Source organism: Cavia porcellus, unplaced genomic scaffold, assembly GCF_034190915.1.
Source record: "Cavia porcellus strain 051 isolate PalLab524CR breed Dunkin Hartley unplaced genomic scaffold, mCavPor4.1 scaffold_22, whole genome shotgun sequence".
Lineage (NCBI taxonomy): Eukaryota > Metazoa > Chordata > Mammalia > Rodentia > Caviidae > Cavia > Cavia porcellus.
In genome coordinates, this window is record NW_026947505.1 from 40,504,855 (window position 1) to 40,518,686 (window position 13,832).

The 13,832-nt window shown below is 35.2% G+C and overlaps 1 protein-coding gene across 4 annotated transcripts in view; it reads left to right on the forward strand.

Moving 5' to 3' along the window:
• Positions 1-13,832, forward strand: part of Prkn (parkin RBR E3 ubiquitin protein ligase) — a 1,262,552-nt gene that overhangs the window by 473,639 nt on the left and 775,081 nt on the right. For all 4 annotated transcript variants that reach the window (XM_063233336.1, XM_063233335.1, XM_063233337.1 and 1 more), the window contains one exon: positions 4-122. In XM_063233336.1, coding sequence (XP_063089406.1) covers positions 4-122 — 119 coding nt within the window. The remainder of the gene's footprint in view (positions 1-3; positions 123-13,832) is intronic.

The following is a 13,832-nucleotide window of genomic DNA, read 5'->3' on the forward strand; positions in this document are numbered from 1 at the left end:
CAGGTAGAACAACATACAACAGCTTCTATGTTTATTGCAAAGTCCCCTGTCAAAGGGTACAGCCAGGAAAGCTTCGGGTACAGTGTGGCACCTGCAAACAAGCTACCCTCACTTTGGCCCAGGTAAGGATGCCCATGGTCAGCTTGCCCCAGCCAAAAAAATGAATGTGAGTGAGAACTGCTTTTTGGCATTTCTTATCTATATCACTTTGTTAAAAAAAGACATTCTTCTATGTGGTTCCAATGGCTAATGATCCTTGAAGTTTCATTTAAGAATACATTTTTGTCTTCTGATTTTTTTGTACCTGTAAAAATTTATATAGCACAATCATTCGCCCACTTCTGTGATACAGGCCTATTGAAAGAAAGTGTAGGCATTACTTTTACAAGAAAAAGAGGTTAGTTTTTGGTCAGGGTAGTTTTTGGAAGACAATATGAAGAAGCAAGTTACATTATTGGACATGTTTAACATCTGGACTTCTGTGTTATTACACCGAAATCCACTCTGCATTTAAGAATATTGCACTGTGATTTACTAAACGAAAGTTGTACCCTAATTAAAAAAAAATCAAAGGAAAGTTAACTATTCACGTACAGAAAGCAAACCAAAAGTTTATAATGGCTTGCTGCTTATTTTTGAGCCAAGAGAGTTTTTGCATTGTTAAATGGCTGGGAAACTTCAAAGAGCAGTTAGTATGGCACAACCCATGAGTATTATATGAAATTTCAGTTCCAATATCCATAAATACAGTTTATCAGAGCCCAAGCTTTCCCATTTGTATAGCTGCTGTTATGACTGCTTTTGGGTCATAAAGAGTTGAGGAGTTGAGTCACAGACTGAATTGCTTGCAAACCTGGAAGTGTTTATTCTCTGGCCCTTTAGAGAAAAAGTTGCTAACCCCTGATATAAAATATACAAGACAGTTAGCACAGTTGTTCAAGCACAAGGAGACATAAAAAGACACAGTGCTGTGTTAGTCAGGTGTTTAGAAGGGAATAAATAACCCGGTAACCAGATGGAAATCTCCCATGGTGCATAGAGCTTTAAGATTGTATTCTCAGGCAACAAGGAGCCACAGTGTGCCCTGCAGAGTGGAAATAATGGAACTTTGTAAAAGATCTCAAAAGGCATACCTAATAAAAAGAGAAATTATGGATCCATTTCCTTAGGTCTGAGAAAATGGCAGAATTACTAAAGCTGTGACTCATTATTTTCTTGTGACACAAATTTCAGATGTAGGGAAATATACTTAGAAAATATAATTGGTGAATTCTGTCCAAGCTTGTCCTGAGCAATGAGAGTGAACTGTCTCTTTAGAGTTTTCTCTTATTTTTAATCTACATACTATAGCCCTGATTGCTTCAGCTGGTAGATTTGACATATTTGCACTATATTCCTAGTGTGTTCAGAATGCATAAAGTAGTAACAAGTTATTATTAAACCTCAAATTCTTTCTCATATATTATCTTATTTGTAACAATACTGTAAGTACTATTAGTAGCCTCACTTTAGATTGAGAAGAATGAAGTTTGAAAGTGTTATGGTTTGGATCTAAATGTTTTCCATATCAGGTCAGCTAATGAGGTTTTGGAAAGTGATCAGGTCATGAGTGCACTAGTATTATTGCTGTGTGAGCTGTTAGGAGATGGGATCTCATGAAAGGAGGGACTTCTAAGGTAACCCTTACCCTCTGCTTTACTTGCTGTGCTGCTGCTTGCTTTGAAGTCATCAGCTTTTTCTATTGACACCTTCTGCCAAGATGTTTCTATCTCACTGAAGGCCTAAAAGCCATAAAGTTAGGTGACCATGGACTAAAACCTGAAACACTCTGGGAGGCCAAAGCAGGCGTCAAGTTTGAATCCCTGACCAAACTCATAACTTAGAAAGACTCTGTCTGATGGTACAAAATAAGTTCTTTCTTCTTTAAATTGTTTTCCTAGGGTTTTTTTGTTGTTGTTTTGTATTTTTGTATTGTCACAGTATTGGAAAGCTAGCATAGAGAGATTCAGACATTTGCCTAATAAAACAGGAGGAAAATGGTTAAACTTCTAAATTTTGTGGTTTTTTACATTTTTATCATGCTTGTATATTTACATGATGTGTATCCCACAGAAAATATGTCCAGTAGTCATAAAAGTAAGAAAATATTAGGTCAGATAAAGGCATTAAAGGAAGTGATGATTATGGTAGAGGGAAAAGGTAAAGCCCACGTGTAGATTACAGTGTCTATCAGTTTTTGGCCACCTTTGAATCACACTTATTGTGGATCAATTTCTTTTAATCAAGAGAAATTATAAACCTGGAATTTTATTTGAAATTTTTCATTTAAAAATAACCTCTATAGGGAAAAGAGGAAGAAAAAGTAAAAAAATAACCCATATCATCTGTTTAGATAATATCTATTCAAAGTAAAAGTTTATGAGGCTTTTACAGGTAAATGGAGGAAACTTGAGACTATCCTCATAAGTAAAATAAATCCGACTCACATTTGTAAATATCATATTGTCTCTCGTGTACAAAATAATAGTAAAAAACTGAAAGAGTAACAAGATCCAAAATGTATAATAGATATAGTGATAATGAAATGGAAAGAAAGTAGTGCTCTAAAGGATATAACTATATGTATATTTAAGTGTGCAAGATAGATAACCATACTATTAAGTTTTTGTTAGTTCATCAAACAGAATTGTTTGTACTTTCATTGTTTCATTGTCCACTTTTTATGCTTTGATTTTGTGTCTTCAGCAACTACATCTAAGATAACAATATGTAATTTATCAACTAGTGATTTCTTACTGGTTTTTTTTGAAATTTTGAATTATTTCTACCCTTCTTTCTGTTTTGACTTTTCCCTCTAAATAAACTACAACAACAACAATAAACCAAAGTAAATGTCTATAGAGATTGAGTGATATATTAATATGAAGTTATCAAAGCTTAGAATAGTTAGGCATCCAGGAAAGGAAGGTATCATGGGTACAACATGAAGTGTAAGCTTAGAAAATGAACCTGGGCCCAGACTGCCCCCGTGAGAATTCCCTTACCTATGTCAATTTGCAGAACACTGTTCAAGAGTATATTAGGATTGATTTCTTAGTTAATATGGAGATCAGTTCTTATAGAAAGATTGTATATAACGGTAACCAAACCATATTTAGACCTAGGTGAGGGGCCATCAGCCTGTAATCCTAACACCCTGGGAGGCCAAAGCAGGTCTCAAGTTTGAATCCCTGACCAAACTCATAACTTAGAAAGACCCTGTCTGATGGTACAAAATTTTAAAAGTAGCTTAAGTTGAAGGGCCTAGGGTTAATCCGAAATAAGCAATCCAACAAATAAATAAACACCACACACACATACATCCCCCCCAAAAAAAACAAACCCAGAAAGAAAACCTTAGAAATTTTAAATGCTTACCATTATACCATTATTCAATGATTATCATTCATTCATACAGTTTATACAGATGTATAGGTGCAGCTATGTTTATGTATACTTTAAAATCAAAATCCCGGTCTTGATTTACTCCTTTCCAGGAAACAAAATCCCTCAATCCCTATTTACTCATTGGCAGCTTCTATTTTCCCCTCAGCATAATGCTCTGAATTGAAGTACAGTCACCTTGCTCACTGGACCAGCATTTCCTGGGAGGTGATCCAGCCATCTGCTCAGTAGTCTTAGTTAGCTCCCATCTAAGGTATCCTCCCTGTGACTACTTTTAGTTTTATCACTTCCCAGAACTGCTGTATTTTGATATTTAAATTCAATGTTTTATTTTCCTTATTCTATTTACTTCTCTGGACATCACTGGCCATTCCTTTGTGTTTTTTCTAGAGCACACCTTTTAAAAATTTTGTATGGAATTTTATAATATTCATGTGACTTTGATGTGTTTGCTACAATTTGTTGATTTTCTTCCTTAAGTTTGTTTGTTTATTTGTTTTTTGAGACAGAGTCTCACTATGTTATGCAAACCTACCTTGAACTTGCTTAGTAGCCCAGGCTGGGCTTGAACTCTTTGTGATCCTCCTGCCTCAGCCTCCCAAGTGCTGGAGTTACGTTGTGTTTTTCTCTATTTCTCGTGACAGACCTGCAAAATAGGTAGTATTATGTAACCTACTTTAACAAAGAAACTCCATGAGGTTAAGTAGAGCACACCAAGTTACTCAGTTAACAAATGTTTGAGTCAGCAGTAAAAACTCTTCTTTATATTTCTCCAATGTTCTAACCTTCATAGGATATATTACACAAATCTGGTATTTAATGTCCTCTTATCTAACTACTTTTCTTGTACTTGAAATACCACTGAAAAATATTATTGGAAAAATATGCATTATGATTTAGGCAATGTAGAATAAAGAGATTTACAGTTTTTTTTTTACTTAATATTTTATTACGGTTACTAGATACAGCACAACTGGTCATAGCAGAGGCAATCAGATGTTTCAGTTTTCTTTATTGGAATAACTGTTCAAACAACAAAAACTATACAGTGAATAGGATCTCCAGATAGGACTTCTGTGAAACAGCTGATCCATTACCCTGCTGTACTTAATATAAATGTGCAAGTTTAGGCTTGACAATAATAAAGAGGTTCTGGATTTCAATAAATTATTGCCAGATAGAGAATAAACAACTCTTTAGTTTCATTAATCTTTATCAATATCAATGACTTATGTAAATTTCTCTGGTCATTAAAAAAGAGAGGTTCTTACATGAGTAATTATAGTGGAGTGGTATATGGTTGAGTTGAGTCTCTAGAAAGAGACTTTATACACAAGGAAATAAACTACAGCATTCCTAACCACCTGAAAAGTACAATTTCATTTTTTCTTGCCTTGAAAAATCAGTTTGCAACAAGCTCCATTCATTTCATAAATCTCCGTAATTACCATCTATACTTTTTGTTGTTGTTTGGGTTCATTCGTGTAATGCCAGTATTTCCTTATACTACTTAAAATTTTACATGTAACAATAATGAGCTGCCTCAATACAGGATGCTGTAATTTAAACATATTTCATATTAAATATGATATCCATAATAAATCAGAAAGAAAAATGGATCTTGGCCATTTCCATTTTGATGGTAATCAGAAAACAAATTTCCAAAATTCTAACCTGACTTCAAGGGGTTTATTTAAGAATCAACTCACACATCGGGCTTTCTTTCATTTCCAAAACAGTGTCCTCTTTATTTCATGGTAACCTTGACCAGGGTTTGAAGTAGACCAGAATATCCTGGGAATGCTCACTGTAAAATAGTGAACACAGTTGATTGAAAAAAAAAAAACATGGCAAGCATTCAATTTTCAACTGATTGTTCTAAGATTGTCCACCTGGGTACATGCAGAAATGAGACAGGCTTGAGCTCAGCAGGGCAGTTTCTTTGTACATCGTTGTATGCTTGTCATTGTATTCTTGAGCAGTGGAATGAATAATTTAAAATGACTCGTATCACTGTTTCTCTTAACATTTTCCTGAGCCCGAGCCCCTATTTATGTAAACAAAAGCACTGTCAAAGACTTTATATTAATAATTTTGAGGTGAGTTTAGATAGACCAAACACTGACAGGGAGGAGACTATCCCTAGAATCCTGACACTGCTGTTTCTTGAAGGTGGATGAGATGCCTTGTGCCTCTCCACTACCATTGTCCTGGTCATTGCCCGCATTCTAAATAACTTGAGTCTTCTTGAGCAAGCAAAGCTTCTTTGATAAGATGAAACTGACTCATCTTTTTAAAGGAAAATAGGCTTAAAATTTGGTAAAGCTATTTCAAGAATGAAATAAATTCTTGACTCTAATACTGCTCAGAAGATAAAACGAATGCAACCATAAATAGAGAAAGAATACAACAGTTTGCTTTGGAAAATCTGTTTGGGAGCCAAGTCCTGTAGGACCTTTGTTCTGATTAATGTTACATGTTATTAATCTCTCCAGCTCTATCCTTAGGTAAAACAGAGCTATCCACCATGAATATCTTTTTGTTTGCATTGAGTTTATTAATCTTAAAGTTAATCAGAAGCCAGGAGATTCCTGCAGCCACAAAGTTGAGTGACTTTCTCCCTACCATCAGTGTAATTACTTTATCTTAAAGAGAACTTTATCTTTTTGCCACTCTAATGAGATACTCTGCTCTGAAATAACATTAAAGCTAAAAGGTTTCTGATGAGAAATGGTACAATAGAGTAAGACGTAAAGTGCCTGGCATGATAAATTTTGTTTAAAATTGGTTTATGGATTAGGTACAATTTATGTGAGGAAATTTATTAAGAAATATAGTATAAATGTGTAATCATTCCCAAACTTAATATTTGTTGCAGATTAATTGTTGGTCAGGAATCAGCTTACTTCTCTATTGTCAAAAGCTACTTTCACATCTATGTATTGAACTAAAGTCTTGGAATGAACCTAAATCTATCTAGCTTTAACATGGGCCATCTTTGCCCAAATATTTATTACTCTACAGTTTGCTTGTTGTATATTTGCCACACACTTTATAGTCTCTTGAAAAATTACTTCACAGTATTCAAAGTTTTGGAAGCCACATTTTGGATGTCCCAATAGCGAGGGTGTGACCTGCACCCTCGTTCAGTTTTGCTTCTGGGTTTGTCAGGCCTACAAAGAAATTGGTTTGCATATGGATTTATTCTTCATCAGCTCTGGGGATGGAGAGAGCGGGATATGTTAAAGGGAGTCTGTGACACTGAGAGGCACCCTAATGTTCTGCGTAAGATTTCCCCTGGTTTTCTGCATTTTTCCCCTTCCATCCCTTCTGACCTTCCTTAGTTGTGCTCTTTGCTCCTCATCCTTTTCTATTCTAGAGAAGAGAAGCCCCTTTGCTAGGGAAAGAACAAGAAGCACGCTTTGGGGCAAGAAGGGGATGTGGAGAGCTCAGAATGCCAATGATCAATGTGCACATTTTACAAACAATTGAATGAACTTTGAATAAATTATTATATTAAGTAAATTTTCCATTTGAAGTATCATCTTTTGGTGAACTTATTTGCACCACCCTGCCTGGAACCAGCCTCAACAAATGACAACAGCATATCTACCTGAGGGACACAGCTGGTTTATTTACATGAAGTCTTTAATTTCTAGGAAAGCATTAGATTGTTTTAGTGGTTCTCAGAAATTCCTCCAGTATTCGGTTAAGTTTCCAGGACAGTGATGGCGAACCTTTTAGAGCTGTCAATGATAACAAACAGCCAGCTGCAGCACTGTACCACAGGTTCACCACCATTGTTCTAGTAGGGAGAGCCCCAGAGCAAGGAAGATGGAAGGGCCAAAAGGACAGGAGAGAGTCTGAGGCAAAGGTAGATGGACGTCATAATCTGTAAAAATCTGGGTGGGAAGGCTGGCAATGCCAGACGTACATGTTTGGACTGGGAAAGAGTGAGTCCAGAAATCCTGGCACTGCACCGCCGAGCCCAAGTAGGATGCCACTTTCAGCTCAATACAGTAAAAGATCCTGAAACATTTGAATTTCAGAAATGTAATGAGTAACTTTTTAGTGTAAATATGTTCCAAGTACTGCATAGGACACACTGTCCACATTTTTAAAATTGAAATATGTCGATGTCGCTCCCGGCCGGCAGGAAGGACACACGACAAAGTCTGGCAGTGGACAACCTTTTCTTTTATTTTCCTTCTCCGTACAGCCTGCCCTGGGATCGCTCCCAGCCGAAGCCTCCTTTGGTCCGCTCCCTGCGGCTCCTTCTGGGCTTCTACTTCCGGGCTTCTTCTTCCCCCCCAGGGGTGGCACCAGTATATATACGGATACAGTGTCCAATCATGTTAAAGTAAGCAAGGCAAGCTGATTGGCTAACATCATCAGTTGCCAGGCAGACTATATTGTTGAGCGGGTTGCTTACGCGGTAAGCAGGAAACTAACGTGCTCGATGGGAGGGGTAATCTACCTCAGGCTTTACTCTTTACTACAGGCCTCACGTCCGCCAAGTGAGGCGACCGGGCTCGGGGCTGCGGCTCCCAACAGAAATATATCATCTAACATTAAAATTTAACAGGGGGCTGGGGATTTAGCTCAGCGGCATAAGCGCCTGCCTTGCAAGCAGGCAGTCGTGAGTTCGATCCCTGGTACCGATAAAAACGAAAAAGACAAAAAAAAAAAAAATTTAACTTGCCATCTTCAACTTTATTTAGCCACAATAATGCTAGATAGCACATTGCTCTTGTTAGGATATTTTTTAATGATTATATGCAGAAAGCAAGAAGGTCCCTCAGTTGGCTTTTGGGGAGCTACGCAGGTAAACTGGGGGCCAGGAACAAGTGGACTGAGCTACAGATCCTGATGAACACAATATGGCACCATGAGTAAGAGTGATATACAAATATACATTGCCTAATATTTCCCAATTAAAATATTCTTTGTTCTTATTGTTAGTTGTAGTGATTCCAGTTAATTAAAGCTTGCAGAAATACTGGTCAAGGTTAGTAATTTATTGACTTTTAAATGCAGAGAATTGTTTTCATCTGGATCTCAGTGGCAGTCAATTTTCATTTATTTTTTATTTTAAAAGAAGGGCTCTCTGTAAGAGTAATTTTCTCTTTTTTCCCACCTTCCTTCCTTCTTTCTTCCTTTTCTTTTTTCTTTTATTCCTTCCTTCTTTTCCTCCCTTTTTTCTTTCTTCATTCCTTCCTTTTCTCTTTCTTCTTTCCACCCTCATCTCTTCTCTCTTATAAAGCAAAATGAAGAAACAAAGAAAAGAATCTTTACAGATGCATATTTTCCAAGTGTGCTTTAAGAATATTAAGCCCAAAACTTGGCATCAGGAGGGTCCTGAGATGGGTATAGTAATTATCAGTAAGTTGCCTTACACTCTGTTTAAAAGTGTCTCACTATATTTGCCTTGATAACCAGCTGTGTTCATTACTTATGTTGCCGGTGTTAAATTTTGAAAATTGCAAGAAGGAAATTTAAATCATGCAATTCTGAAAAGGTATATGTATATTGTAAAGTAAGTTAATTTTTTATTGTACTACTTCCAAAGTGCATAGTTTCATTGTATGTACATATTGAGAGATGAATATTATTAACAAGTACAAATTATTGTTTATTTAAACAAGGATCTATGCTCAGTACTTTGCCTGATATTTCTCTTAGTTGCCATGCTATTTGCATAATAGTTTTTAATAATTTTCATGTGTGTGGAAATGACATTATCATAATGAAGCTGTACAGTATCTTGATATTACTTTTAATGTAGAAGATACTAAAAATTTTACAAGATCTGTCAGTAAGTAATAACATAGTGTTCCTAATTTATTTTATTGGCAATCAACTGAGCTACCTAGAATTTTATTCACTGCATAGGTTGATCAATTTAAAACACATGTAAGTTTATTGAAACAACAACCTGTATAATGTTTTGACAAATTTATGAGTTACAAATATGAACAATGCATAAAGAAAAAGTTTTTCTAAAGGTTTCTATATAATTTTTCATTTAAAGTTATAGTTGCATGTATCATGTTAAAAACTGGGCCACCTTTTTTATTTGCTAGTAATACTATCTGTTGGCAATGGGATAAAAATGAATAACACAGGCAAATGCATAAGTGCATGATTTCTTCTCAGGCACCACCTAGATGTATCTCTTTTACGGTCGGTCTACTGCCCATTTTGCCACAGCTCTGGGCATCATGGTGTGAAGTCACGGTGCAAAGCAAGGAGATGATGGCAATAGCTGGGTTAGTCTTTTTCATTAAAATAATGATGAAAATAGTAATCATGAGCTGACTCAACACAGAGTTCTTATGTAACAGTGATTCATAACTGGAATATATGGCACTGATATTTATAAAGAGAGTTGATAAGTCTCTGCAAAGAAGGACAGAATAGCTTGATTGGCTATTCCTATTTTCTCCCCTTTTTGGATCTGTGGTGCCTCAAATCAAAACCAGAGTTCTCTGACTGAAGAAAGAAGGTACAGTGAACTTAGGGTGACCTGTGATGAATGGCTACCATATTTTTCAGTGCATAATTGTTTAAATCACTTACATGAGTTCTTCTGTTGCATTACTGAGTGGACATTTTGCTATTTTCTGCCCTACTTTTATCACTGTGCCTGTAGTAGAGCCTTGAAATTGTTTTGGTATGTGAAATGCCATTGTTGCAAGAGTTATTCCTATACACAGATGTTACTTCTTGATTATTTGCATAATGAAATTGTTATATTTTCCATTCATCATTTAGAATCTTCATCAAGGATTGTGGAAACAAAATAAAAATCTTTAGTGCAGTAGGTTAATTTAATTTTTCTTTGAAAGTTAAATGGCTCAAAAATCTCACTAGAAAAGACACAAATAGAATTTAGTAGTCTTGGCTTAATATATGGTAGACCCTTTGTAGATACTTTAGATATTTTTAAAAAGATTACCTAGCACTAATAAAAGAGCCAGGTTGGGAATTCACTATTGCCTTTCTTCTGAAGAATGCAGAGCAGCAATGGGATGTGTTTTTGCATTATTTTACAAACAGCATTCATACTAATGCATGCATGCTGTATTCTGTCAGGTAATATCAAACTGCATGCATGAATGTAACATTAATGACAGATGGGAAATGGAGAGGCTAATTGATTTTGCTTAAATTATACAGTATGAATGAAACTAAACTGAGAGTTAAATCTAGAGAATAAGAGTTTACATTCTTACCAAAAGCCCCATGTTGTATTACATTAATTTTCTTATTAGGACATAGGAGAATTGAGATTCTGCAACCTTTTTTTTCTTTTTCTTTTTTTGGTAAGAATCAAGTTCACCTCACTACACCTCTTAAAGTGAGAATCAAAATTCAGGAACAGATGTAGCAGGAGTATATGGAAATTTCTTTAGTGAAATGAAAAAGGACCAGTACAAGTATACTTAGGAAAAAGAAAGTGTAAAAATTCAAGAGGAAATACTCATAGCTTATAACATGACTAGTCCTGTGACTAGTCACATAGGTTTGTTGAAGCTAGGGTCTATGGCAGGATCCCTTGCATCTCTGAGCATAAGTAAGCCCTATAGTCATTGTTAGTGCAATGGAGCTAGGAGTTCTTTTGTCTAGTTTCAAAGAATTTTATTTCTGTCTAATGTCAGAATGATTCCATTTCTTGTGTGCTATAAATCTTTACTATGCATGGGGAATTTCATATTAATTTAGAACGTCATCCTAATAAGTATACACTGACCTGCTGCCTGAGAAATGACCTGCAATTAAAATAATCAGGTATGGCCATAATTTAAAGCTGGTGGCATCATCATGGGCAGATGCACTCTCTTCTCACTATAATGTGCTGAAAACATTTGTTACAAAGAGCTACCACTGCTCTTTATCTTTATCTTTATTTAAAGTAGTTTAGGTAAAAGTCAATGTAAACAAATGTGAACTATTCCATAAGTTGAGTAATGTGGATGAAAACAAACTTCACAGAAAGAGATATGAAGAAAATATATTATACAAGTTCACCTACTAGAATATGACCACAGACCTAACAGAGACTCAGGTCTTTGGGTGCCCTCTTAAGTATTATATTAGGGTTTAGGCTCAAGAGGCAGGCAGTGTACCTTTGGCTTAGTGTAGGGAGTTGTATGTAATAGATAGTCAAGATATTTTGTGCAGTAAATGTATAATTGATGTATGGCATTGATGTAGTCACTGTATGTCATGGCCTAGCCATATTCTTAGATTAGATATGAATGTTTTAGTTATCTAATCTAAATATAAAATTCTGATACAGGAATTGTTCATATATAGACTTGATATTTGGTCCTCTGGCATCTACTTAAGGACCTTAGAAAGGATATTCTGGATGAATAATACTTTCCAGAGCCCAACATAATTATGCCACCAACTAAGCAATACTTGTTTTGTTAAAAAAAAAAAAAAAAAGACTTGAACTGAAAGTTATTTGACCTGAAATATGACTCCATTCATGTTTTCTGGTTCTCTTTGAAAACATAATGCCCTCACTGTTGGTGAGAGGTTTCAAAAATTGTGTCATGTATTGGGCAGATCATATAAGGGAACTATCTGTACTTTCCATTTAGTATTGCTAGGTATATAAAGGGTATGTAAAAATTATGTCACTGTTTTTTGGATTTGTAAACTTGCATATGAAGTCAGAACTTCTTTAAGTTTATAGTATTTGTCATATTTGGTGTGGTAATTGAATCCTCTAGTAAATTACCTAGCTATTATCTGTAGAGTCTTTCACAGTTTAAAATATATATCCGTGTTTATGTTAATTTCATGAATTGGGATGGATGAACATCTTTATGGCCATTTTACACCTGAGAAAATGCTATGAACTTTAAAGATAATAACAGAATTACCAAGAAACCAGTTGTAGTGGGGTCCTAACCTGAGCCTGTCCTTTGACAAAAATTGGAAGATTTTCTCATTCTGTTACACTGACACCTCTCTTAGCAGAGAGCTAAGTATCTTTAGTTGGTACATCATTATTGTTACCTCTACTTGCTTTATAGATTCCCCAAGGCACTGAAAATATTTTAAATGTGCAGTATCACTGTCATTCCTTTCTCCTAAAATGTTCTTACACTTTCTTTGATTTATGTTTTGGTGGTTTTATCTTTGTTGAGGCCATGGATGCTGACATGTTCTTTGCTGAATGTTATGTTATAGATGTTCTAGCCATCTATTAAAATCTGTCTTGTGCTATCAAGATAATAAGAGCTGGGTATTAGTTCAAATGTTGGACTGATGCCACAGTGCTACTGTCATTTAGACTAAGCTATTACTCATCATTCTGTTTTAGAGGAAAAAGATATTCCAAGTATCTTTTTTTTTTTTAATTTTATTTAAGGAGAAAAGAAAAAAAAAAGCAGGGAAAGGGTACAAGTTATACAGATTTACAGAAAAAAAATGAACAGTAGGAAATCACTGGTTAATGGATTACATATTGTCATCTTAGAAATAATTGTTCAAGTCACAAAATTAAAGCTTGTAAAGTGGACATTCCATCAATGATACTGCAAACAGTTCTGTTCATTGATCCAATAAAACTCTGTGATATCATTTTCTATCTTATACACTTAAATATACATGCAGTTATATAGTTTGGAGCACTTTCTTTTCCTCTCTTTTGTACCATGACTATTACACATTTTGGGTTTCATTGCTCCCACGGTTCTTATTACTTTTTTGGAAGAGAGTAAAACCAAATGTGACATAAGAGAACAGACTCCGTCAAGTCAAAAGGGTGGACAAATAGATAATGTAAAAACATAATACAAGGTGATCAACAATGGTTACCATAATGCCTCCCGCTATCTCTAATAGAATTGCCTATATCATCAGTTATAATAAAATTGAACAAAACAGTAAAGAACGAAACCAACAAAACCAAAACATTGGAGACATTGTAGGTCTTAAAAAGTAGATAAAAGTCAACAAGAATGGGCGTCATAATGAATCTCATTATCTTCACAGCTGATGCCTAAACTTTCGAACCTGATACTATCCAGCAAAACAGAATAGGGGAACATCAGTTAAAAACCAGATGGTGAGACTAATACAGGGCTTTAAATCAAGGTAACGAAAAGTCAAAGTGGGTTACTATAATATATCCTGCTATTTTTTTCCTTTAATTAAAAGGATAAAGATAAAAAAGTAAATAATGGAGTGGAGATTGAGATAAAAGAGGGCATAACAATGAAACAGCACAGATCAAAACATAACCATTTAAGCAGAATAGTGTTTCACCACCAGATAATCCTAACCTAAAAGTAGTTACCATATTGTCTCTTTCTTTGAAATCCTTGAGTACAACTTCGTATACTGTAGCATTAAGTATATCAAAACAA